Source organism: Pipistrellus kuhlii, unplaced genomic scaffold (genome assembly GCF_014108245.1).
Source record: "Pipistrellus kuhlii isolate mPipKuh1 unplaced genomic scaffold, mPipKuh1.p scaffold_m20_p_2, whole genome shotgun sequence".
NCBI lineage: Eukaryota > Metazoa > Chordata > Mammalia > Chiroptera > Vespertilionidae > Pipistrellus > Pipistrellus kuhlii.
Genome location: NW_023425515.1, coordinates 39097339 through 39124835, shown reverse-complemented (window position 1 = coordinate 39124835; position 27497 = coordinate 39097339). Strand labels below are relative to the sequence as shown.

Sequence of the window (27497 nt, the reverse complement as noted above, 5' to 3'; positions counted from 1 at the left end):
TCAAGGTACATACCCTTGACCGGAATTGAACCTGGGACCTTTCAGTCCCCAAGCCAACGCTCTATCCATTGAGCCAAACCGGTTTCGGCTGGGCCTCTAGTTTAGATAACATTTTTCTGCTGATCATCTAACTTACAGGTAGAGACACTGGTACTTCTGGAAGAGTGTGTTGTTCTCATATCTTCTGGATTCTTTCAAGTGTTTTCATAGAAGTCTTGGGGTGGTCTGGCTTCTCCCACAGAGCACCAGCAGGGGTCTGGGGGGAGGTGGGGTAGAGCATGAGTGCAGGACAGACTGGGATGAGGCTTAGCAGGAAATGGAAAAAGGGCTAGAAAACTGGTAAGGGCATCCTGCTTGAGGTACTCAGCCTGGGCAATATGAGGAAAGTGTGTTGGGCTGAGCAAGAGGAAATTCCTGTCCTGAAGAGGAGTATAAGTGGATGAAGCTGCATGGTTTCAGAGCCAAGGTCAGAGGCATGGGTGTGCCTTTGGCTTGGGAGTGGGAGGAGGGTGCAAATATTTAAAGAGTGAAAGGTAGGTTCTGGGTCACAGGAAACTTAAGATAAAGTTCTAAAGTAGAAATACCTCATGTTGCCAAGTGAGACCCATATGGTTTTTATACCAGCCCGAGTGGTTATCATTCTTTAAACTATGCCTTGAGTCCAGTCTCATTTCATTCTAATCAATACCTTCCAGAGTTTTCAGAATAATGTGTTTAATAGACTCTTTCAGCAGGTCTCCGCCCAAGAACTGCCACAGGCTCTCTACTGCCTACTTCAAATCCAAACCACCAGTTGGGCTTAATTTTATCTTTCCACCTTGTCCATATCTTCCTATCCCATTCATCAGGTCTGCTTACTGCTCCACAAATGATCATGGCATGGATTAAACGTCAGTTCCACACGCTTTAGTTCTAATTTCTCAATGGGATTGTAAATTCTTTCAGGAGTTATGTCTCTTAACGCTTGTTTCTCTTCTTTTCAGTACTTAGTGTTAAGAAAACGTAAATAGCCAATGCCAGTGATTGAATCCATCATAGTTTACCCCAAGCAGTACTCAGAACAGCATCAGACACAGTAAGATATTTAATCAGGGTTTTTGTCTTGAGATAAAGACCATCTCAGATTCAGAAATGTGTGTTTTGTAATGCCAACATTGATAATAATACCTCAGGGTAACTTGGTGTAATGAAGTTCCAAAGGTCTGAATATGAACACCAGCTCTGTCATGCAGTAATTGTGTGACCCTAAACAGGGCACTGGGAGTTAGCTTCCTCATTGTAAATGACAGGTGGTCATGGGGACCTCAGAGTTGTGGGACTAAGTCACACACCAAACAGAAACTGTCTAGCATGGTAAATGGCTCATTAGGCATTCAGTAAATACCTATTAAAGAAAATTAAAAATCTCTTATCACTTTTTATTCTATTATATTTCTAATTATTACCATTACTTGAACCAGAAAGATAATTTTAAATTTTCTTTAAACTTTTTTGAGGTTTGATATTTTTGCTAGTAAAAAGTTGGTAGGCATCCCAATAACATAGAATATTTTTTTGTTTTCTTTTTTGGTAATTAACTAGATCTTTAAAAAAATTAACAAAGAAACACAAATCATTCTTAACTTTGAGCTGAAAATCAGGAGAGACAGAGGGGAAAAAAAGGGGGGGAGAGAGGAGGAAGGGAAGATAGAGAGATCCTTTAGATTGCTGATGGAAACATCTTTCACAAACCCTTGATTTAGAGCCCATGATGAAATCCTGGTATTAGGAAAGCCCACTTAAGGAACCCCTGCTTGTTCCAGGGTCTCCATGATAGAGTATGCTCTCTGATCAACTGGACTCTGCTGCAGGATCGGTGTGGCTGAAAGCAGACTACTGTGAATTAACCAAGAGTGAGAACATGAAGATCAAACTTTATTTCACCCTGAACCACAACCATAAAATGGCATTCTTCTCTATTGACATTCTATCCCCATCTTCTTGTTCTTTCATTCAGGGCTGTTGACAGGTTGCTGGGGCTATTGTGCCAGGTGTGGAGGTTCTGCAACTGGTCAAGAAATCTAACTCTCAGATGTTGGCTCTGCTCCTGCATCCTGAGGTCGGCCCTTGAACACGCAGGGTCTTAGTTGCTTCTGTAAATATAGTAACATTCTGTTAATACGATATTATCATTCAATAAGAGAAGAGTGAAGCTACCAGTTAATAAGATGAGACTTTTTCCTGACATCATTGGTTCTTTATTGATAAGTGCAGATAATTTTTGAAATGGAATAAAAACTCAGAGGCTCAAATGCATGCAATAACTTGAAGTAGCAGTGCCGCACGCATCCACAAGCAACTGTAGGTGTTTAAGCCCTGTCCTGTTTCCCTAAGCAGAACACAGCAAGGATTATGCAATGTGTGCTTCCCTGAGATTAGAAGCAATTAATCATATTGTCCTTTTTTGGTAAAAATTAGCCCTCTTCAATGTTGTAGCAAAAAGATGACTTGATGATAAAATGTGGCTAGAGAGGCATTTCCTCATAAAATTTCTGAATAAATTTTGCACACATCTTATGATATTTCCTGGTCAATTATAAAAAAGATTTCCTTCTATATCCCTACTCCTGCTTCCATTGTTATTATTAAACTCAGAACTTCTCAAAACTAAGGATTGCTCACTCTAATAGACAAATAGAAACTCCTATTTCACAGCCGTGTTGCAAAGAGTAGTTGAGTTAATAGAAATTAATGACTTCTGAGAAAAACTCTGACTCAGAAAGAGAATTAACAGAATAACTTTGTGAAGTGGGAGTAACTATTGATATTTGATATAACTAACCTGTTTTGGAAACAGAAAGTCATTAGTTTACTTCCCCTTGTCTTCCCTTTGGCCAGTCTGTCTTTCTTGTCCCTTTTTTACCTCTGGTAGCTTTTGTTATTATTTTTGCCCTATTAAGAAGTACAGCATTCAGTCTCTTGACTTTCCTTATTTTCACATGTGTTTAAGGACCAGATGCCATTGTTTATTCAGAATGGCAAGAATCTTTGTATGGAAGTCAATGACAACCATTCTAAGATACATATTTGTTATTAGAAAAGCAAACTGCAGTAGGCCACAAGGCACATTTGTTTGTCCATTTTCTGTGCTAGTTAAGAAAACCCATAAAGAAGATTCAGAAAGGATTTATAATCCTGCACAAAGGTTTGTGTTGTCCATTGAAATTGATGGTGTCCACATTGGCAGTCTTATCACTTCTCTCTAGGTTGTTTTGAAGCTTCGTGGTTTTTGGTGCATTATACCAGGGTATGTGGATAATGGTGAAAGGGGATGATGAAGCATTAAAGAAACACCCATGACTGCATACATTAATAAGAGCATCAAAGAGATTGAAATAATGAAATTCTTTTGTTTCCACAGTTGGATTCATTACATTAACTGGCTTCCATGGGTGTCTAGGACACTTGGGGGAAGTTGTTTCTGGGAAATCAGTATCAGGTTAAATGAAAAGCTATTTGGCTCTATCTGGATTTCAGGGATCCAAGAATCATCATTCTCTGTTGGAGTTGGTGGTGTATTAGTCATGATAGCAGCAATGAGATCTAAGTACCAAAATTAAGGAAAGGCAACTGTTTCATTTGACTGGAATAGGGAGGGGAAGTTTGTTAGCCCTCTGTCTTCTCTTGTGTCTGTGCAGATGAATACTATCTTCAGAGTTCCAGAAGAAGAGGAAACTAAGCAAGGAATAGAAAACCTGTTTGAAGAAATAATGACAGACAACATCCCTGATATAGGGAAGAAAAACCCCACACAAATCCAAGAAGCTCACAGAGTACCAAGCAAAATGAACCCGTAAATACTGACACCAAGGCACGTTATATTTAAATTGGCAAACACCAATGACAAAATAAGAATCTTAAAAGTGGCCAGAGAGAGACAGAAAGTTACCTACTAAGGATCTCCCATTAGCCTAGCCACAGATTTCTCAACAGAAATACATCAGGCAAGAAGGGAATGGAATGAAATATACAAAGTCATGCAAAGGAAGGGTCTGAATCCAAGAATTCTGTACCCAGCAAGGATATCAATAAAAATTGAAGGTGAAATCAGAAGCTTCACAGACAAAAAAGGACTAAGGGAGTTTATTACCACCAAACCAGCAATGCAAGAAATGCTAAAGGGTCTTATGGAAAAAAAAAAAAAAAAAAAAAAAGAAAAAAAAAAAAAAAAAAAAAGAAAGAAAAAAAGAAAGAAAGAAGAAACACAGGGGTAGAGAATAAAAATGGCGACAAACAAGTACATATCAATAATAACTTTAAATATAAATGGATTAAATGCCCCAATCAAAAGACAGGGTAAAGGATTGGCTAAGAAAACATGACCCATATATCTGCTGTCTACAAGCAACCTACATAAAAAAAAAAAAAAAAGACACACACACAGACAGGGTGAAGGGATGGAAAAAGGGTTTTCAGGTGAATGGAAATGAAACAAAACAAAACACAGGGGTAGCAATACTTATATCTGAAAAATTATTTCTCAAAGTGAAGGGCACAAAAAGAGAAAAGGAAGGCCACCTCATAATACTAAAGGAAGCAATCCAACGCTGGTAAAGATATATGCACTAATACAGGAGCACCCAAATATATTAAAAAAAAAAATCCTAGAGGATATCAAGGGAGAGATTGACAGCAATACACTCATAATAGGAGACTTTAATACCCACTATCACCACTGGACAAATCCTGTAAACAAAAACACATCAAAGAAACATTATATTAAGAGAAATATACCGGTCATTATATTAAGTGAAATAAACCAGTCAATGAAAGAAAAATACCACATGATCTCACTCATTTATGGAAAATAAAGAACATTATAACCTGAAGAACAAAAAGATAGATACAGTAGCAGTAAAGCACCGCAAAGACTGTCAAATTTCAGAGGGAAAGCTGTGGAGTGTTGGGAAGGGAGGGGGTGGGGGGGAGATCAACCAAAGGACTCTTATGCATGCATATATGCACAACCAATGGACAGAAGACACTGGGCAGGTGGGATGAGGGCATAATACACGGGGTAGGGGAGGCTGGAGGAAGACCAAAGGGGGAAAAATAAAATAAATAAATAAATTAATTAATTAAGGAAAACAAAACAAAACAAAGCGAGAAGCTCCTGAAGGATTGGACACTGACAATGGGGGAGAAGTGATTAAGGGGACTGATTATTGTTTTCCTTTCTAGACATAAAAAAGAGAGGTCAGCACAGAAATGTGAGAGTTCTCTCTATTCTAAAAAGATACTCCCCTAATTCATTTAAATAGTGGTTCATTTTCAAACCCCAAATAGGACTTTGCAGAATGAGCTAAATTTACCCAAGTTCACTAATTAGAATCATACCTCTCCTGGTGAGTAACATTTGACAGTAGGTTCAATTATATTCTCCCAAGGTCTCTCATAAACATCAGCAGTGCATCTTAGAGTTTCCTATTCGTGAAAACAAAAGCCAAAAGAGAGAACAGAGTTATTCATGAAATACTTAAACAAGTATAAAATATCAAGTAGATTTCTAGGGAATAAGTAGAGTTGCATGAGTACTCACCCCAAGTTTATTGGTCTCACAACTTTCCGTCAACTCTTTGTTACTTTCCTTGGAACATGTGGTCTCCCTGGCCGTGAACTCAATAAAATATATTGTCCCAGCCACCAACTGAAAAATTAATTAGCACAAAGTAGAGCCTTAATTAACATTATATAATAAATGATATGTTTTTACCCTAAGATATCTTAGGGGAGAATATTAAAATTTTAATTATACATTGCTCAAATGAGAGGTATTCATATAAAAGTATAAATGTTTGACAGCTAAACTGTTAGTTTGTATGCATGTATAAAATATTTGGCTGTTGGTTGGTCTTGTTTCCTTTTCTATGAAAGAAAACAAGGCTACAGTTTTTTTTTTTTTAAAAAATATATATATAACTTACACCATTCACAAAAATAAACTCAAAATGGATACAGGACTTAAACATCAGACAGGAAACCATAAAAATACTAGAAGCATCCACAGGCAGCAAAATCTCAGACGTATGCCAAAAGAACTTTCTCACTGATACTACCCCTAGGGCAATGGAAGCTAAAGAGAAAATAAACAAATGGGACTACATCAAAATAAAAAGCTTTTTTACAGCAAAAGAAACCATCAACAAAACAACAAGAAAGCCCACGGTGTGGGAGAACATATTTGCAAATGATACCACTGATAAAGGTTTAATCTCCAACATCTACAAACAGCTTATACAAGTAAATAAAAGGAAGATAAATAATCCAATTAAAAAATGGGCAATGGACCTAAATAGAACATTTTCAAAAGAAGACAGAAGGAAGGCCAAAAGGCACATGAAAGCATGCTCAAAGTCACTAATTGTCCGAGAGATGCAAATCAAAACAACAATGCGGTACCATCTCACACCTGTCAGAATGGCCAACATCAACAAATCAACAAACGACAAGTGTTGGCGAGGTTGCGGAGAAAAAGGAACCCTCGTGCACTGCTGGTGGGAATGCAGACTGGTGCAACCACTGTGGAGATCAGTGTGGAGTTTCCTCAAAAAACTGAAAATGGAACTCCCATTTGACCCAGTAATCCCACTTCTAAGAATATATCCCAAGAAACTAGAAACACCAATCAGAAAGGATATATGCACCCCTATGTTCATAGCAGCACAATCTACAATAGCCAGAATTTGGAAACAGCCTAATGTCCGTCAGCAGATGATTGGATCCAAAAGCCATGGTACATCTACACAATGGAATACTATGCTGCCATAAAAAAGAAGGAATTCTCATCATTTGCAGCAACCTGGATGAAATTGGAGAACATCATGCTGAGTGAAATAAGCCAATCAATGAAAGAGAAACACCACATGACCTCACTCATTTGTGGATAATAAAGAGCATTATAAACTGATGAACCAAAAGATAGATATAGAGACAGTATATCAACAAGTAGACTGTCAAATTACAGCGGGGAGGGGAGGAAGATCTGGGGGAGATAATAGATCAACCGATGGACTTTTATACATGCATATAAGTACAACCAATGGACACAAAACTCTGGGGAGGGAGGGGATGTGTGGGAGGGAGGGAGGGAGGGGGGCAAAAAAAATCAATAAAATATATATTTTAAAAAAAAAAAAAAATATATATATATATATATATATATATATATTATTGATTTTGTACAGAGAGGAAGGGAGAGAGAGAGTTAGAAACATCAATGAGAGTCATCGATCAGGTGCCTCTTGCACAGCCCCTACAGGGGATATGCCGCAACCAAGGTACATGCCCTTGACCAGAATCGAACCCAGGACCCTTCAGTCCCCAAGCCGATGTTCTATCCATTGAGCCAAACCAGTCTCGGCAGGCTACAGTTTTTATTTATTTATTTTTATTCTATGATTTTTTTTTTTTATTCTATGATTTTTTTTCTTTTTAAAATTAAAAAAAATTTATTAATTTTTTACAGAGAGGAAGAGAGAGGGACAGAGAGTTAGAAACATCGGTGAGAGAGAATCATCGATCATCTGCCTCTTGCACACCCCCCATTGGGGAGGGGGGGAAAATGATACATTAATAAGAGCATTATTAAGAAAGGATGTGCCCACAACCAAGATACATGTCCCTGACCGGAATCGAACCCGTAACCTTTCAGTCCTCAGGCCGACATTCTTTTTTTATTTTTTATTTTTTTACAGAGAGGAAGGGAGAGGGATAGAGAGTCAGAAACATCGATGAGAGAGAAACGTTGACCAGCTGCTTCTTGCACACCCTCTACTGGGGATGTGCCCGCAACCAAGGTACTTGCCCTTGACCGAAATCGAACCCAGGACCCTTCAGTTCGCATGCCGACTCTCTATCCACTGAGCCAAACTGATTTTGGCCTCAGGCCGACGTTCTATCCACTGAGCCAAACTGGTTTCGGCTACAGTTTTTATTTTTAAACTTTTCTGAGTTTCAATATTCAACAACATTCAAGCACTCAAGTTGTTATAGAATCTAAGAAGAGTAGGAAGAAAATCTTAAATGTTTTCTTTAAGTATGCCGTATTGTCATGCCAAGTCTTGAATCAGAGAAATACTGATTTGGTATCACTACAGAAATTGTGGGTTAAATTCTTGATTAGGAAAATTCTTAGGATTTTTTTACTTTGCTTCTCTTAATTTTTTATATTAAAAAACAATTTTAGCCGAAACTGGTTTGGCTCAAAGGGTAGAGTGTCGGCCTGCAGACCAAAAGGTCCCAGGTTTGATGCCTGTCAAGGGCATGTACCTTGGTTGCGGGCACATCCCCAGTAGAGGATGTGCAAGAGGCAGCTGATCGATGTTTCTCTCTCATCGATGTTTCTAACTCTCTATCCCTCTCTCTTCCTCTCTGTAAAAAATCAATAAAATATATTAAAAAAAACAATTTTAATTTCTACCAAAATTTTTTTTTAATGGATCTTTAGAGAAAGAGGAAGAAAGAGGGAGAGAGAGTCAGAAACATTGATGAGAGGGAATCATTGATTAGCTGCCTCCTGCACCCCCGCCACCCCCACTGGAGATGTGCCTGAAACCAAGGCACATGCCCCTGACTGGAATCGAACCCGGGACCCTTCAGTCTGCAGGCTCATGCTCTATCCACTGAGCCAAACCGGTTTTGGCACACATATGACTTTTTAAATGTCATTTTAAAATGCCATATCTTACATCTCTTACACTTAAAAATATACTTGGTAAAAATGACTTTAAATTGTATGTTAAAAAGTTAGTTGATATGGCCAAATTTCTAATCCAAGTTATCTAGTAGTTATTTTTTTTTCAAGTTATTCAGTACTTAATTCTAGGATCTAAATGTGTGTGTGTGTGTGTGTGTGTGTGTGTGTGTGTGTGTCTGTCTATGTGTGTGTAAAAGAATACATGAATATATCACTTGACCTGGAGAGATGACTATTATTTTTAACAATGAAGTTATAGCCCTGGTTGGTGTGACTTAGTTCGTTGAGTGTCATCTCATGCAGCTAAGGGCACATGCCATCATTGCTGATTTAATCCCCAGGTAAGGGGGCGGGGACATGCAAGAGAATGAGGATTGATGGTTCTCTTTCCTTCTCCCTCCTTCTCTCTCTAAAATCAATAAAAGCGTATTAAGAAGTAAATAAATGAAGTTATGGTGATAGTAGAATCTCATTTTAAAAAGCAAACCACAATAGTCTTCCCTATCCTTGAGTTTATTTTAAAAGTATGGAAAAAGGTGTGGTGGGAGGAAGAGAGCAGGAGAACAGAGTTATAGGAAGAACTAAGATCCCTTTCTACTTAAAAAAAAAAAAGCTATGTATTTTATTGATTTTTTACAGTGAGGAAGGGAAAGGGAGAGAGAGTTAGAAATGTCAATGAGAAAGAAACATCAATCAGCTGCCTCCTGCACACTCCCTACTGGGTATGTGCCGCAACCAAGGCACATGCCCTTGACTGGACTTGAACTCGGGACCCTTCAGTTCGAGGGTCGACACACCATCCATCAAGCCAAAAAACGGTCAGAGCCTATCCCTCTACTTTTCCTGGCATTGTTCTGCTGGGTAAACATGGTTAAATTTTTAAGAAAAATTTGATCCTTAACTTTTAAGACTCTAGGTATAGGTGTAAATGGGGAGGAAGGTTCTAAAAGGGTTTTAGGGTCTATATTTTGGTGATCATAAGTTTTCTTGCTCATTTCAGAATATATCTTAATCCAATTTTTTGTTGATCACAGTAATATTGCCTAAGAAACTTGACAGTGTGTGACACAAACCACAACTGATAGCTCTACTCTATTCAGGGTCAAGAAGAAGGAATTAAATAGATGTAAATCTCCCATATGAGGGCTTCAAGATCACATCTATATTGCCATTATTATCAGGTGTCATTCTTATCAAAAGTCTTCCCTGCTCAAATTCATCCTGCTCAATCTTTGTTTTTAAAACAGAGATAACGACATAGCAAAATAAATTCCAAATGTATTAACAATTTAAATTAAAGAAACTCAAAAGATATAAATATGTATCCATGAGGTCTCAGGATGAAGAAGTCCTTTCTTAGGTGAAAAGCAGAGGAAGAAAAACTAAATGGAAAAAAAATGTCAATTTGTTCAGACAGAGAGGACAACTGATTCTCAAAAATCACAGCAAGCAAAGTTAAAAAAAAATCTGGGGAAAATATGGTATAAGATTAATATTCTTATGCATGTAAAGCCCAACACAAAAATGAACAAAAAACATGAACAAATATTTCAGAAAATAAGTTAAAATGGTCATTAAGCCAGAAACAAACTGCTACCTGCATTAATAACTAAAGATTAAAAACAACAACAACAACAACAACACAGCAGCATCTTTAATCTTCTATGTTTTGGCAAAGATAAAACACAGTGGTGATACCTGGTATTGGCTGTGTGTGGGAAGCACACAGCCTCAGACACTGTTGGTAGGAATAGAATTCAAAGTAAGATGATCAAGGTCCTATGGTCAGGTGGTATGAATGTAAATTGTCATAATTACAAATAGTTTGGCTATTTGCATGAGAAGTTTTAGACATATACACATGCCTTGACATTTCTAGTACTTTGTTAAAGGAAAAATTCCTGAATGTGCACACACAGATCCTTGAAGTATATTCGTCTGAGCAAAGACAGGGAGGAATATGGACAACAGTGGGGACAGTGGCGGCAGAGGCAGGGCAAAAGACATTGTCTATGACAGAAATCACATCATTCACATGTGCAAACGGAGAATTTAAGAAATATTTGGCATCTGAAACCAGCTGGAAATGGACATGCATCCAAAATAGGACTAAATAGGCAAAGCCAAGGAAGACCAAATCTGAAAAATAAATCTTTGGCAAAAATTGGTTATTTGGCAAAATCAGTAAATGGATTTCCAGTAATTCGGCTGCTTCCAGCAGGGCCTCCTTGAATAATCATGTCAGAACAGCCAAATTGTTCTCTTTAAATGTAAAAGGCAGTAAAGATTCATCTTTGTAAGTAAGTCTGAGATTCTCACCACATTTCAAATTGACTTGGGAAGTGAAGGAATATCAGTTCTCTTCAATTTACAGCATTACCTGTTCCCCTGGTATCCTTGTCATAAACAAATACACACCATTCTAGGATGTTGATTTATTACTTTACTAAGAACTGTAAGTACTATGAAGACTAGATAGTCATGTAATAAAATAAGTGGTTCTCTTCTGACAGCAAATTTTTGATATTCAATACATGGTGGAGTAGAGGGTATTCCTGCATCAAGAATAAGGGGTTTTCACAAGAAAGCAGAAATATTAAGAAGAAAAGCTGACAAACACAAGAATAGCATTGGGGGTGTGGGTGGTTAAGAGAGCAACCAAAGAACTTGTATATATGCCTATAAGGCATATATGGACACATACATTAGGGTGGGGGTGTGAGGGCATGTGCTGGGGGTGGGAAAGACCAGGAAGAGGTCAATGGCTAAAAAAGGAGACATATATAATACTTTAAAAATTAAATAATTTTTAAAAAACGGATATATGCATCCCTATGTTTATAGCATCATAATTTATAAAAGCTAAGATTTAGAATCAGCCTACCGGCTCATCAGCAGATAAGTGGATTAAAAAATTGTGGTACATCTACACAATGGAATATTATGCTGCTATAAAAAAGGAACTATTACCATTTGCAACAGCATGGATCAGTGATTCTCAACTTTCCTAATGCCACGACCCTTTAATACAATTCCTCATGTTGTGTCCTTAGGGGACCCCTGTGAAAGGGGTCAAGACCCACACATTGAGAACTGCAGCAGGGTCGCCTAAGACCATCAGAAAACACAGATATTTACATTACAATTTATAACAGTAGCAAAATTACAGTTAGGAAGTAGCAACAAAAATAATTAGGTGGTTGGGGGTCATGACAACATGAGGAACTGTATTAAAGGGTCGCAGCATTAGGAAGGTTGAGAACCATTGCCCTAGAGGGTACATTTGTGGGCTGGAAGGACACCTACACAGTTGGGAAGTGACATGGAGGTGAGAATGTGAAGAGAGTCTGGGTGATGACAGACTGACATGTGCCTGATCCCAAGGCACTAAGTGATGCTACAATAAGAAACAACTCTAGGAAGGCAGAGAATAAGAGCAGATTTTCCTTGCCTACATTTGATTAATTACATAATTGTTGCTAGAGTATATATAACAAGTTAAAGTTCGAGAAGATAATCTATTGACATATATTATCTCTCTTTTTGTGTTCCATTTATTTATGCATTCACTAGTTGCTTCTTGTATGTGTCCTGACTAGGGATCAAACCTGCAATCTTGGCATATTGGGACAACGCCTCTAACCAACTGAGCTACCCAGCCAAAGTTTGACATACATGATCTTATTTGAGCCTTACCCCAGTGTTTTACAGACAGAAAATGGAATGTTCTAAATGACTTGTCCAAGATCACTTAGCAAGCATGTAGTGAGGTTGAGACTTGACATTCAATTCCTTTTACCAGGTATACTATTTCCCAGCCCAAGACCAGTGGTGATATTAATAAGCAGTTTGCACATAGACTATAATGTCACTGTTTTTGTAGCTTAATTTACAGACCTGTGATGTTGCTCTGTGCACAATGTCAATCTTGAAATAGAAAGTTGCATTATTCTCTGCATTAAGCTTTGTAATGGAATGAGAAAGAGCCCTCTTCAGATCTGGGTGGTCGACTGGTATCTCTTCGGGGCAGCCACGGCAATTTAATTTAGGTGATAATAGAAAATCCTTTTCTGAAAAAAGAAGCAGGTTTTAAGTCAGTGTGTGCACCGAAATAGCAGTCTAGCCTAGTACCTCTCCTGCACATTGTCCAGCACTCATTTGTAGAGGGTCAAGTGCAGCCTAAAGGCCAGTAGTGAGAGGGTAGAGGTTGTCTGTATGACCTTCACCTTACTGCCTGTCCTCTTTTACTCTCCTCAGAGTCAAGGGTACTTAGGGAAACCTTCCATCAGAAGGTGTTAGCTAGCACACCTTCAATATCAATGAGCTGCACTACTGTTTCTAAGCTTTTGTATTTTTGAAAGAAAGTGTAAAAAAGCAACACTTAAAGGAATGATTCTCTGGTGGGAAAATTTTAAGTCCTCTGATTCTGGTGAGCAGGGAACTTCAATGATGTTTCTCACTGTGGAATGAATGCAAACATCTTCCAAGTATGAGAAAAGCCAACTCTTGGTATGAGAAACACTTGCTTGACCATAAACTTGCACTATCTCACTTTCCCCCATTATAACATACAGGAGAAAAAAAAGTTTTTAATTGAAAGGATTTTATTCTGAGTGATTAAATAGGAGATTCAGCTTCCCCAATTTATAACACCTGATGTAGTGACATCTGATTCACCAGAAAGACCAGCTGACATTGCAGCTGGAGGTCAGCTTTGCTCAAAGAACATCAATCTTTCCTTCTGTCACCATATTCCCTCTGGCCACTGGCAGAGCAGTCCCAAGTGCATCAGCTACAGCACAGCTGTGCAGAAATGGGGTGAAGCTGTATATCATGAGACCAAATCACAATTCCTATAAAAAGACCTCATCAGTTGTCTGGGTTCAGCATGTACTAATATAGGACAAACATGTATTATCTCATACCTGATAAAACCTCACACTTCTGTGAGAAGGAAGCAATTCTTAGCCGAGGATCCATGTATGCAAGATCTGTACATTCACCAGTATCCTAGTTTTAAAAAAGTAAATAAATTAAAATGTTTGTAAGGACTTTTAAAGTAAACAACTAGTAACATTAAATATAGGATGTTGACATTACATAGAAAACAAAACAGCCGAACCCAGTTTGGCTCAGTGGCTAGAGCATCGTCAGTCTGCGGACTGAAAGGTCCCAGGTTCGATTCTGGTCAAAGGCATGTACCTTAGTTGTGGGCACACCCCCAATAGGGGGTGTGCAAGAGACAGCTGATAGATGTTTCTTTCTCATCGATGTTTCTAACTCTCTATCCCTCTCTCTTCCACATCCTCCCCAATGCTAGTTATTTTCCAATTAAAAAAAATTATAGCTATCTTTTAGGTGTGAAATGGCATCTCATTGTAGCTTGTTTTACCCTGCTCCCCCCACCCCCTGCATAGCTAATTATGTTGAGCATCTTTTCATGTGTTTAATGACTGTTTGCATATCTTATTTAGAGAAATATTTATTTTAAAATCCTTTGCCCATTTGAAAATTAGGTTGATTGTCTTTTTGTTGTTGCATTATAAGAGTTATTTATATATTGCATATTTAATTCTTATCTGATATATGATGCAAATAATTTCTTCCATTTTCTGGGTTGTCTTTTTACTCTCTTAATAGTATCCTTTTAACTTTTCTTTTAATTATGAAATAAATACATGCTTGATTAGAAACATTGGCAAGTATTGAAGAGTTCCAAAAAGTATAAAGAATCAAAAAAGGCACCCATAGTTCCAATGAAAAGTTAACTATGTTTTATATTTTTGCATATTTTTTCATCACGTAAAATTTTTTTGTGAGTTTATTTGGGGCAAACTAATAACATATGACAGGGAGCAAGATTTCAAATGCTCCCCTCCATCACTTTTTTTGTTGTTGTTAATCCTCACCTGAAGATATATATATTTTTAAAAAAATATATTTTATTGATTTTGTACAGAGAGGAAGGGAGAGAGATAGAAGGCTAGAAACATCGATGAGAGAGAGTCATCGATCAGCTGCCTCCTGCACACCCCCTACTGGGGATATGCCCACAACCAAGGTACATGCCCTTGACCGGAATTGAACCCAGGTCCCTTCAGTCCCCAAGCCGACGCTCTATCCATTGAGCCAAACTGGTCTCAGCCTCACCTGGAGATATTTTTCCATTGACTTTAGAGAGAGTGGAAGAGAGAGGGAAAGACAGAGAGAAACATCCATGTGAGAGAAACACATTAATTGGTTGCCTCTGGGATGTGCCCTGAACAGGGGCTCTGCTGGGTCATGTGAGGAGCTTGCAACCCAGCTACGTGCCCTTGACCACGAAGTCAGATGCTCTATCCACTGAACCAAACTAGCCAGGGCTCCTCCATCACTTTTGATATTTACATGTACTTTATATATTTAAATGAATATGCACCTGTAATTTTATATATTTTTTACTTAGCATATTATAACCATTTTACTAAGTCACTAAAAAATCTGTAAACATACTTTTAATGGCTGCATATATTTGACTGTATGGATATACATAGTACATAATAATAATGCTGAAATTAGTACCTTACTGTCTGGTTTTCTCATTTTCTTCCCACATAATGGAATTGTAGAAGTAGAATAATAGACTAAAGGACTTGAAGCAGCCCCTTGCTTAAAGAATGTGGCTGTGAATTCATGCATGTCATCTAAAATCTTAGTGACAGATTCTTCCTATGTAGCTAAGTATTCCCAGACCTGTATATGCTGGACACCAAATTTTAATAACTTAATTCAATTTTAGCCTACTTACACCATTGGGAAGGGCCTTGCACTCTGGGGTTAAGACTTTAAAATTCTCCTTGGAACAATTAGTTTGCTCAATTAAGTAAGTAACTTCATAGTTCCATCCAGACACCATCTGAAACAAAGTTGAATTGAATAATTAAAGGGCAGTTTAAACATTAGTCACTGTGCTATGAGGAACTTAGAATACTGCTTGGCATATTGCAAGTACTCAAACATAGAAACTATTATTACTAGGCAAAAGTTATGACTGAATAAATATTGAGCACTTTATGACTCTCACACTCCTCAACACACACACACACACACACACACTCCTACACATCTAAAAATAAAAAGTAATATATATTTTCTTAAGAAAAACCTAGGAACATTTCCTCTGCCAAGCAACAGAAAAATAATGTCCTTTTGAATTTTGTGAAATATTAATAATACTCTTTTAGAACCTTAAAAAAACCTTGGAGCTAGAATGGCCTTTACTGATAAGTTCTCAGGCTCCCATACAGTCAGACAGTAAGTTTTGTGCTGCTTTATCTTGGGCTATTCCCACTCCAATAGCTATGAACATAATTGAGTAGAACATGCTCTAGCATGAAGGGAAGTTGATGGTCTATTAAAAGTAGTGAATACTACAGACTTAAGTAAATCCCTTATAATTAGACACTGAAATTCAAGGGACCCTGTCAACTGTCAGTAAAGACTTAGTGAACTGGGTCAATGGAAAGGCCAGATTTCCAAGTATTTGCTTCCTTTTAATGATATGAAAACTGTAATTTAGGGGGTGCTCAGAAAGCCATGCCAACTGTTTGTGTTTCACTTAATATTTTGGAGCCATGTTTGACTCATGATAGCTAGGTGGGAATGCAATTTTCTTAAAATCTTAAGGCTAGAATGATTTTTTCATCTCACCATCTCTAAGAAAAACATATATTTCTGACTACCCATTCATTAAAACCCACATCAGAGCCAAGGGTCTGATTAGCCACACTTTTCCCCTTTATATATTGCAGTATCCGAATCACTTTGACTCAAGAGAAAGTTCTTTACCTCCTATGACAGTTAGATGAGGACAAAAAGAGCTGCCTCACCATCAGTCATGGAATCATAGGTTTTCTAATGACCAATGGTCTATTTTAGGCAATGAAACCCTAAACATAAAGATCCAACAAATTTTAACAATACTGTGAGAAATGAAAACTAAAGCACAAACCTGTCTCTGTGCCCTTTCTACTTCTTTCACAGCAAAGAGGTGGAAATGATTAGTGTGGTTGTTAAAATGTTGAATGGCATGTCTCAGAACAGGGTCCAAGTCATGGGGGACTGTTGTTATGGGGTGCACGCAGCCATGGCATTCATACTCGGAGGTCACCACAGGGCCCTCGGCTTGACAAAGAAAGAGTAGACAAAAGGGCAGCGTTAATGAGCAAAACCCACATTCAGATACATTGTCCTAAATAAGTAAGATAATTTTCTAGACCCTGGTAAACAAACTTTCTAGTAAATTCTAGCATGTATTAGAAAAAGGGAATACAGGTCTGCTTTTTTGTCAGAGGGAAAAAACACCTATAAACATCTTATGTGCATCCTATTGTGCATAATCATTTTAAATTTATTTAATAATCATTGTAAATTATAGACATTATACATTAATCTATCCTGTAATAAAAAAGTAAAGATAGTATTATTTATTTTTCAGTGTTAATTAAAGCTCCTTGATGCCTCATTCAGGATATAATATGTTTTGTAACAATTAATTTCAACAATCACGTACATATTTTGCTCCTGCTATGATATGTGAGGTGCTGAGCTAGACCGTGTGATTACATTAACTTGTTAGTAATGGTCCCTGTGGTGTGTTGGGGAGCACACGAGACTTGGTTGGAAAGTTGTAAGGAGGACATTCTGATAAAAGGGAAGTGTGTGAAAGGCCGCCTGCCCTGTTAATCAGGATTCCAACTTAGGGGGGGACGGGACGTAGGGTAATGTCAAAGGCAGTGCCCCTAATTATGCCTTGACCTTTCCAAACAAGTCTGATTACATTTAGACCCCAGGTGTTTACTGGAATCCTTATGCTTAATCCCTGGATGCTCTTGCCTAGAGGATAATGTAAGCACATGTGTCCTCCCAAGATTACTCACCTTACTGATTGTATCTAAAGATAAAAATTCCAATAAAAGCCTAAAGAGGCAGGCAATCCAGGCTGCTCTGGCTGCTAGAGCCAGGAGCCCCTTAGCCCTCTTTCACAGCCAAACTGTGTCTGACTAATCAGTTCAGTCCTCTTTCGAGGGCTGCTGGTCAGCCCTGGCAGTGGTGAAGGTGTTGGGCAAAGTTGAATGGGAGAGACAGAACTGCAGATAGATATCTATAATAATAAAAGTGTAATATGCTAATTAGACCAGACATCCTTCCAGATGACCTTCTGGATGAAGCAAGGTTTGTGAGGCATCCCTGGTCCCGGGTGCCAGAGGGAAGCCTGTGCCATCAGCCAGGGTAAGGAAGGGCTACTCTTCAACAAATTTCGTGCATCGGATCTCTAGTTTCAAAATAATTCAGCAAGAGCTTGGAAAGGCAGGAGCCCAGAGTGAGCTCTAGAAAGACTTTCCTGAGGAGAAAATGCCTGAGCTAAGAAGGTTGTAAAGTGATCAAAGGTAACATAAAGTGTGAGCCTGAGAAGAAGAAGCAAAGGGAGGAATGGCTCTCAAGAAAGCAGGATAAGTCAGGGCAGAGTGTGGGATGCAGTGTATACTTTTTACTGGGACTTAAGGAGGGTGGCGATAGAGGTCTGAACAAATTGGTAGAGAGAGTCCTCTGCTGTGGAGTCCTGGCCACTCTGCCAAGGCTAAGGGTTATGAACTATATTGCAAGGATCATGGGCTCCTTGATGTATCTGATGAGAACCTTGGCGCCCTCTCCAGGAAAATGCCAGTACTCACAACGTTCTCCATATAATTTTAGGATGTACATAGACCCTCTGAAGTGAATGAAGAGTGATTGGCAGTAAGGATGGGGTGCCACTGACGGGGTGTTAATAAAATAATGTTAAATATTGAAATAGGAGCGAGCTTGGATTAAGTTACCAAGTCATGTTTCTAACAGATAGCCTTAGCTTGCTGGTCAGTAGAGGCACATGCTGTAGAGGGGAAGTCATGAAGGCTTCCTGGGCCCGTTTGCCTTGGGCTCTGACTGTCTGAGTGTGTAGGACCCAAACAGAAGCAGGAGGCCAACAGTGTTCTACAGCAGTGTCCCTCAGTTACAAGTAGGTCAACACAACTCCCCTTGCAGCTGTTTCTTGGCATTCACTCACTCCATAAGCATGTGTATCAAGGAAAGATTTGCCGGGTGACTATTCATAGCTTTCCTCACTGTTCTCCCCTTGCAGAAGGTATGTGGCATCAGGGGAGTGGACAAAGTTAACCAACTGGAGGGGACTTTCATGGGAAAGGAGAGAAAATTACTGATGGGAGGACAAAAGATTGATGAACACAGAAGGGGGAGGGGGAAGGGAGTAGAGACCAGACTCTGGTTTGCTGAACTTAGGGCAGCTCTGACTGGGGTAAGAGGAGAGATGGAACAGTCTTTTGATGGTGAGAGGACTAGGGAAAGGTGCAAATTCAGTGTTTCCAGGAGATGGGATGATTTTTTTCATCCTGCTCCAACACTTCTAGGGAGATTTAAAAAAGAAATTAAAAAAGATTTAAAATTTTGAATTCTGAAACATATTTGGCCAAAAAAGGTTTCAGATAAGGGATTATGGACCTACTAGTAATTCTGGCAAAGAACTTTTTCTCTCATAATATACTGTGTAAGTGCTGTGTTCTGGATCATGTGAAAATTTGCTTATGAGCTAAAGTGCTTAAATTAAATAATAAAAAGCTAATCCAATTAAAAAAAAAATATTGTGATTTCTTTTCTGTTTTAAACTTTTTTTTTTTTTTGAATGCCACATCTTGCAAAAGCTAAAACCCAAGAAATAGAGTTTTTGTGGGTTCCTTATGGATGACTAAGGCCAAGATAGAACAATTGGTCTTCTTCTGATGTTCGTGAGCATGGCTGAAGATGCTGTTCTGGAGCTTCCTAGACTAAAACCCTATTTTGAAAAAGGCCAGTTCTGAGTTGGCTTTTGTGATTGACATTCCCTAGATGTGCCCATTCTTCTGCACCCAGCCACTGTGCCACCACTGGGAAGGAGCTAATAGTGGCATATCTCTCTGCATAAGTTGCGCCATTCTTACAAGGTCTACTATACCACTATGCTAATTGGGAGCTGTGGGATACTGAGCAAGATACTTAACTGTGGTGGGCTTGGGTTTCCCCATTTGTAAATGAGAACATTAATACTTACCTGATAGAATAGCTGTGAGGATTTTATAAATCAATGTATGTAATATGATTATCACTATGGCTGTCAATAAGTGCTCAATAAATGTCAGCTATGGTTACTTTTACTCTGATGATCATCAATACATTCTTATGCATTTAACTTCAAGCCTGCCATCTAGTTTCAGTCTACAACAACCCTCTGCAGTGAGAATGACTGTGATTCCATTTTCAGGAAAAGGGGAATAAAAAAGGTGAAGGAAATCATCCTGTGCTTTTCTGGCTTTAGGACACTTCACAACTGAGGCATGTGGAATGTTTTCTAGTCCTTTCCCAGGGCCTTTGCACACCCCTAATTGAACACTGCTGTCCAGGGAGAGTCCAGGGGATGATTGGCAGGAGCCTGGCACCACCTCAGGACTCTGTCACTATAGAACCCAACCCCCACCAAGGCTGCAAATGGTCTTGTGCAGCCACCCACTGCCCTCTGGGAAGGGGCTTTGTCCAGTTTATGCTCCTGGGCAGTGCCACCCTATATATCAGCTACCTGGAGTAATGTGGCAGGTCTGGGTTGTCACGGAGAAATCCCAATCCCGATGCCTCTTCCCTATGGTGGCCATGCATTCTCCTGTGGCCTAGAAAGAAAGAAAAAGGAGACCATTTATCTTAATCTTTCAGATGGGAAACTGCACTTAGTGCTGTTGCTAAGTATGGCTTTTCTCTTATTTAAAACTTAAGATTCTTGCTGAAACCGGTTTGGCTCAATGGATAGAGCGTCAGTTTTTGGATTGAAAGGTCCCGGGTTGGATTCCAGTCAAGAGCATGTACCTGGGTTTCGGGCACATCCTCAGTGGGGGGTGTGCAAGAGGCAGCTAATTGATGATTCTCTCTCATCGATGTTTCTAACTCTCTACCCCTCTCTTTTTCTCTATGTAAAAAATCAATTTTATATATATATATATATATATATATATATATATATATATATATACAAAAAACTTAAGATTCTTTTCTAACCGAGTTTTGAGACACAAGAATGAATGTTTTCTTTATAGCCTAATCATTATTATTTATAAGTCATTGATATTCATGGATTGTCGGGAAGAGTGGCAGTGTAGATAGTGATGTTTAAAATAATGTTATGTTTGGAGCACAGAAGGTATTTCTTTTTCACCAAGGTGAACACAGTGCCCTAAAACTAGCCTGCCAGACTCTCCTCTTATGGTTCATCTTCAGGGTTCAACTGCACAGAAGATGTAGAGTTTTTGATACCATGTAATACCCAGTTATTCACTGAAAAGGAGCAAAGGGAAGGCCAAATAGACACATGCCCAGTAAAGTCTGGGTGATGTAGGGAAGGTTCTTCTCTGTCAGTCACACCTGGGAACATAGTTGGTATGGCCATTGCAAGCACGGGAAAATTTCAGATATTAAACTCCTAAACAAAGTTCTCTCTCTTGCCTCTCTTGCTCACTGGGGCTCTTGGCTCTGTTTGTTGCAGGGGACATACTCTCTGCATGCTTCCACATGGCCCACAGCCATATGTTACTCCCCCACAAACACAATGGACTAATGGACGGGAACTAGATTGATGCTGTGCTGAAGCATCCATCTTATATAAAAACTGCTTTTTGAAATTTTAACTCTGCTATTTGGCTTCTGTAAATTCTTGCTTGCTAAGACTACTCTCACTTCAGAGAGTCCATTAAACAAACCTTCCCCAGTCAAGGTTATCAGTGCTGATGCCAGGGCAGGCCACTGGTTGAGGTCTCAAGGCCAGCACATACGGGCTCTTTAAGAACTTGCAAAATGAGCAGGAAACACCCATATTTGGGAAACAAAGATGGTAAAAACATATAAATAGGGAAAATTTCTACATGTCGGGCCCTAGAATTTGAGAGACATTTTCTTCTGGACTCACACGAAATAAATGTAACTCCATCTCTCTAAGTATTGCTTTGTTCTTCTTCGGTTTTCTGTAACAATTGCTGGACCCAGCTCCACCAGGGGATGGAAACTTGGGACATTAGTTGGGCTTTTGACTCTCTGAATCCCCAGCTGCACCTCTTTTAGGACTGGTTTAAGGGAAATGGCACTTTAGAAATGCAGATATGTAATTCCACACAAATAAAGATCTCTCATGTTCCTGTGTGAGTCTTAGAAAATTCCTTTTACCCAAGATATCTTGAGGATTATATCCCCAACATCCCTTGGGGAAAGGGATCCCCCAACTCTTACCAGTGGACACCCCATTTCCACCAATAATATTTTGACACATTAAAAAGGTGAGCGCATGGACTATGAAAAGAGTAGTTTGCTTCCTGTCAGAAACTGACTGTTCACTCCTTCAGGGAAGGCCAAATAACCAGCTATGGTTTGGCAAACAGATGTTAGGCATTTGGTTAAGAGACCTTGTTATTAAAACAAGATCTTTTCATATGTATGTCCTTTCATCTTCCAATTTAGGTCAACTTTACCACCCTCTTACAAGGGAGCCCATGGGTTAAAAGTGGTCAGCTAATTAGAGGCAGAGTAGAATTCCAACTCAGGTCTGCACAAAACACCCAGTTGGTCATAGGAGTCCCCTCTTCATGGGAGGGCTTTCTTCACATCTCCTGGCTGGCCTCTCACACCCTCTCTGTCTATGCAAGAAGATAGACATCAACCATTTGACTTTTCTACACACTTGAGAGTTTATGTGCACAAACAATAAACAGTACTCATCATGCCCCAGCACTAATAGAATAATTTAGGCAGTCTCCATTGAGAAAACTGGAAGCTCTGGACCATCACACTTACAACTTGCTCAGATTCTTTGTAGTCACACTCCTTCCAGGGTTTGCCACTTTGAACAGGACAGTCGCCCTCCTTCACTTCATACTTGACAGAATAAAATACGGACTCTTCTTCCTGGAAAAAAAAAACAAAACAATCAAAGATACATAAGGCTCATTCAATTGACAACAGCAGACCATTGGAAAGGGATCTGATGCAGTTATGAATATTTGATATTGATTTAATTCAATAAGAGCAAAACATTTACTAAAAATACTGAAATTTATAAATAGTTGGAAGATTGTTCATAATATATTTATAAACATGTATTTTCAAGTGACAAAGTAGTATACAAAGTATTAGCCTATTTTTGTAGAAACCAATTACATGCACATATATGATTTTAAAAGCCTGAGAAGTTATGAGCAAAGCTGTTAACATGTTGTGTCACAATGGTGGATATAAGGTTATCTTTTACTCTCTTCTTTAAACAAGCATCCCTAATTTGTATATTTATTTGAAAACAAATAAGTATTACTTTTACAATTAGAAAGCAAACCAACAAACAAGAGTAGTTTCTTTTTTCACTTTAAAAAAAATGTTAACAGGTATCTCTGGATGATGAGATTAGTTATGGGTAATTTTAATATTTTTATTTTTTTTCCTATCATGTCATAAACTAATAAATAAAACTTTAAATCCCAAAGGTTCTGAATGAGGTGAGCTTTTAGATGCAAAATCCTGGCATGTTGGAGCAGCAAGAGACTTGAGAGATGATGTTGCCTTGTCCCTCACTTTGCAGGTGAGAGAAAGGAGGCCCAAGAAGAGAGGGCAGAGCTTCGGCAGCCTCCCACCTTGGAAAGGCAAAGTCAACCCAGACCTGGGTCTCCTGAGCCTAGGACAGTGCTCTCTCAGATTCTGCACTCCTCCGAGTATTTGCATCTGGGAGAAGATGGAATCAAACACGACAGTTTTGAGGTTCATTTCAGGTCTCAGATTTTGATAAAGTGGTAGGTGATAATGATTCTGTGGACATTTTAGAAAATTAAACAAAACAAAAACAAACCAATAACAACCCATTTGCCACAGATGTCAGCCAATGATGACAACAATATTGTTGAGGGCACCAGGACTTGCATGACTTAACGGAATGGCTCAATGTTACTTTCAGAAAAAAATAAAAAAAATAAAAAAGCCCATTGGTTTTTTTCCCTTTAATCTCATCATGTCAAATGGATGGACTTTTCTTCTACCAAAGTAAACTATCACAGAGACATAATAAAATTAATTTTAACAAACTATTGAAAGTTTATATATATATATTTTAAGTGCTTTCCTCTCAAAATAGTTTGTTTTCTCTTGCATGTCACAAGACTTCTAGTTTCTAAGCATGGTATGTAATAAACAAAAATATTCCCCCTGTGTCCCATCTTTGTTTTCACTAATCAGGAAATCCTTCTGGAATATTGAGCACGTGATTAAACATGTAGATATCTAACTATTGAATATACAAGTTAATACATACTTTGTATGGCAGAATAACCAAGTATTTCCCCCAAAGAAAGATGTTAATTTTATAAATATGGGTCTAAGAGGATCATATGTGAACAAACAAAAATCTTTTATTCCAGGTTTTTTAGGTTAAAGTTGGATAGCACACTGGCAATTGAAGAAAGCTGAAACTATAAATAGATCCAAATTAAGAATTTATAAATTTCTTTAGAAAACAGAACCAGAATTTCTGTTTTAAAAATGACCCTGTGGAATGGCTTTGCTTCCATATTTATCTAATATTGTAACAGTAAAACAGACACAAGAGCATTGATGACAGCTCAACCATGCTGGATACAGGACATTTACATGTGCACTTTTGTTTAAAAGTCCCACATGTTTATTGAGTAAGGCTAGACAGCAAGTCATATAATCCTATTTGATGCTTTTTCTACAGTGTCCAAGATCATTATAAAAATACATCCAAAGATGGGACCCTGACTTTCAGGAAAAAGACCATAAAGAAGAAAATCAAGGTAGTTATTTAGTCCCCCTAGTTAATTGTTTGAACTGGAACAACAAAAGGTGAAAAATACAGACTTCAATGAATTAAAAGAGTTGGAAAAAGTTGGTGGAGAGAAGCATGATGTATGAGTAAGGTCATTGGGCTTAGGATGTCAATGATAGTGCAAGAAAGAGCATCTATGGGACCAAGTACTTATAACATCCTGTGGTGTCACTCCCTCAATGACTTTAGAATATCTGTATGTGATAATAAATAGATCAGATATACAACAAGGCATTGTGTCAAATATACATTCATCCTATAGAATGAACCACCATAAAGATACATGATACCATACACATTCTTTAATGTTCTTGAGCTCTGTCTGATTTGCATGTTTTCAAAGCCACCCAGCCATACTCTTCCAGGGGATGTCCTTGGAGAGAAGAGTGGTCTTCTGAGCCCATTTTGCTTAACCTTTCAATTATCAAGAGATGATTAACTTTAAGGAGAAATACAGCTAAAGGTTGTTTGATTTTGATTTTTTCCCCTTTCCGTTGCATCATCCTTAATGTTTTAATATAAATAAGAACAAAAAAATTACAACTAAACCCTCTCTCCCCCACTCCACCTAACAGTTTGATGCATCCAGTTGTATATCTTGGAAGAATACATCCTGTCAGGATTTATCTTCAACCTGAGTGTATCCATGAATGATAAAGTATTAATATATTAAAAACCAACTAGAAAATTTGCTGTTACCCTTGATTTATTCAATCATCAGGACTTTATGGTAGATATTTTATTTAATACTAGTGGATATTTTATTTAATACAAAATTCATGCAAAGAGAGGGGTTATTTCCTCAGCCCAGCCTGCACCCTCTCCACTGGGGTAGGGCCTAAACTGGTAGTCAGACATCCCTCTGACTTCCAGGACTACTGGCTCTCAACCGCTCACCTGCCTGCCTGCCTAATTGCCCCTAACTGTTTCTGCCTGCAAGCCTGATCACCCCTTAACCACTCCCTTGCCAGCCTGATCAATGTTAACTGCCCCCCTGGTCACCCCCAATTGCCTTCCCCTGCTGACCTGGTCCCTCCCAACTGCCTTCCCTTGCAGGCCTGGTACCCATCAACTACCCCTTTGCAGGCCTGGGTCCTCCACAACTTCCCTTTCCTGCTGGCCTGATCATCCACAACTTCCCTCCCCTGATGGCCATCTTGTGTCGGACATCTTGTGTCCACATGGGATGGCTATCTTTGACCACATGGGAGAGGACAACTTGTGTGTTGGAGTGATGGCCAATTTGCATATTAGCTCTTTATTATATAGGATAGTAGAACTATATTGACTACTTTTCTGACTCCTCTTGACATACCCTATTGTTCCCACTTACCCATGTTTTATTGTAGTATAATTTATTGAGGAATATTTATTGAGGTATATTTATTGAGGTATAAATAAATAAGATATTTAAGATATACAAAAAGATGATTTGCTATATGTATACATTGATAAATTATTGCCACAAATAAGCTAATGAAGACATTATTATTTCACATTATTACATGTTCTGTATGTGTGGTAACTCTTAAAATCTAGCCCTTTAGCAGGTTTCAAGTATACACTACAGTATTATTAATTCTATTCAGCATGTTGTACATTAGACCCTTAGGACCTTCTCATCTTATTTTTTAAAATATGTTTTCTTGATTTCAAAAAGGAAGGGAAACAGAGAGAGAGATAGAAACATCAATGATGAGAGAGAATCACTGATTGGCTGCCTCCTGTACATCCCACACTGGAAATCAAGCCTGCAACCTGGACATGTGTCCTGTCCAGGAATTGAACCATCACCTCCTGGTTCATAGGTTGATACTCAACCATTGAGTTAAGTGACCAAGCTCATCTTATAACTGCATATTTGTACCCTTGACAAACACCTCCCCATTTCTCCCATTCACTTTTCCTGGCAACTATATTTCTACTTTTTGCTTCTGTTAAGTTTGACTTTTTTTAGATTCCATTTAAGTGTGAGATTGTACAGTATGTGTTAGACATACCACCTTAAACACTTCCTCCCTTTTGAGGTCTGGAGCTCTTTATATTTTACTTTAAGGCTGGTCACCCAGCAAATCATCTTGCTGTGGTCTGACTGAGTTCCTGGATTTTCCCACTCTACATAGTCCCTTTCAAATGACTCCATCTACCTTTTTTAAATTTCAGCTTAGGATACCTGTCCTCTGATCACCCAAGGGGCAAACCTTGGAGACTTGAGGACTAGTCATACTCTGCCCAAGTCCCAGCCCAGAGAGTGTGGTTGGTCTTTTCTAAGAGCTGTAAAACTCACCTTTAAAAATCAGTTTTGTGTGTGTGTGTGTGTGTGTGTGTGTGTCCTGGGTTCAAGTGATAGCACAAATTCCAAATGACCTCAAGGTTAAACACAACTCACTCACCGTCCTGTTGCCTTCCGTTATGCGGTACAACACAAACTGGTTGCCACTTTTGCTTCCATCATTGTATTTCGTCAGAGCTGCATCCACAGCATTAAGTAAATCCTCATCACTGCAGACAAATTCTTGCTGTTGGTCCCCTTGGGCTAAACTTGTTAGCAGCCTGGTACAAAGAAAAAGGATGGCAATTAACTTCATGATTTAACAGTCTCCTTCTGGGAGTTTCACCAAGAATGGTTAGCTAACTTGGAGGCTGATGTTAACCCTCTTTAGACTCTTCTCTCTTCTGTCTCTCCTCTCTGCCTTAGCACTTTAGGGTTCTGTTTGGCTTCCTGCTGCTCTCCACTATTTGCCCTCTTATAAAGGACAAATGGCTCTGCTGGATTATCCAGGCAGATCTAAGGCTGGTACATTACAACACTGGGTTGTTGACCTGCTTGTT

The 27497-nt window shown here is 38.7% G+C and overlaps 1 protein-coding gene across 1 annotated transcript; it reads right to left on the bottom strand.

The window, feature by feature from the left end:
* Window positions 1–1973: 1973 nt before the first annotated feature.
* On the bottom strand, window positions 1974–27268 carry LOC118724654 (kininogen-1-like). The gene is made up of 10 exons (XM_045583778.1): window positions 27059–27268; window positions 22631–22741; window positions 20379–20466; window positions 16725–16897; window positions 15522–15629; window positions 13670–13744; window positions 12632–12814; window positions 5579–5686; window positions 5377–5463; window positions 1974–2132 (listed from the first exon to the last, which is right to left on the bottom strand). The coding sequence occupies exons 1-10, from the start codon at window positions 27251–27253 to the stop codon at window positions 2061–2063; spliced, it is 1200 nt and encodes a 399-aa protein (XP_045439734.1). The 5' UTR covers window positions 27254–27268; the 3' UTR covers window positions 1974–2060.
* Between the last annotated feature and the right edge of the window lie 229 nt (window positions 27269–27497).

Excerpts from the sequence above, each read along its gene's own strand:
- LOC118724654 (XM_045583778.1), bottom strand. The coding sequence starts at position 27,253 with ATGAAGTTAATTGCCATCCTTTTTCTTTGTACCAGGCTGCTAACAAGT. Across the intron at positions 15,630-16,724 it reads TAGAAAGGGCACAGAGACAG|ATGGTGTCTGGATGGAACTA; the intron begins GTTTGTGCTTTA and ends ACTTTGTTTCAG. Across the intron at positions 5,464-5,578 it reads GTGAGACCAATAAACTTGGG|GAAACTCTAAGATGCACTGC; the intron begins GTGAGTACTCAT and ends TTTCACGAATAG.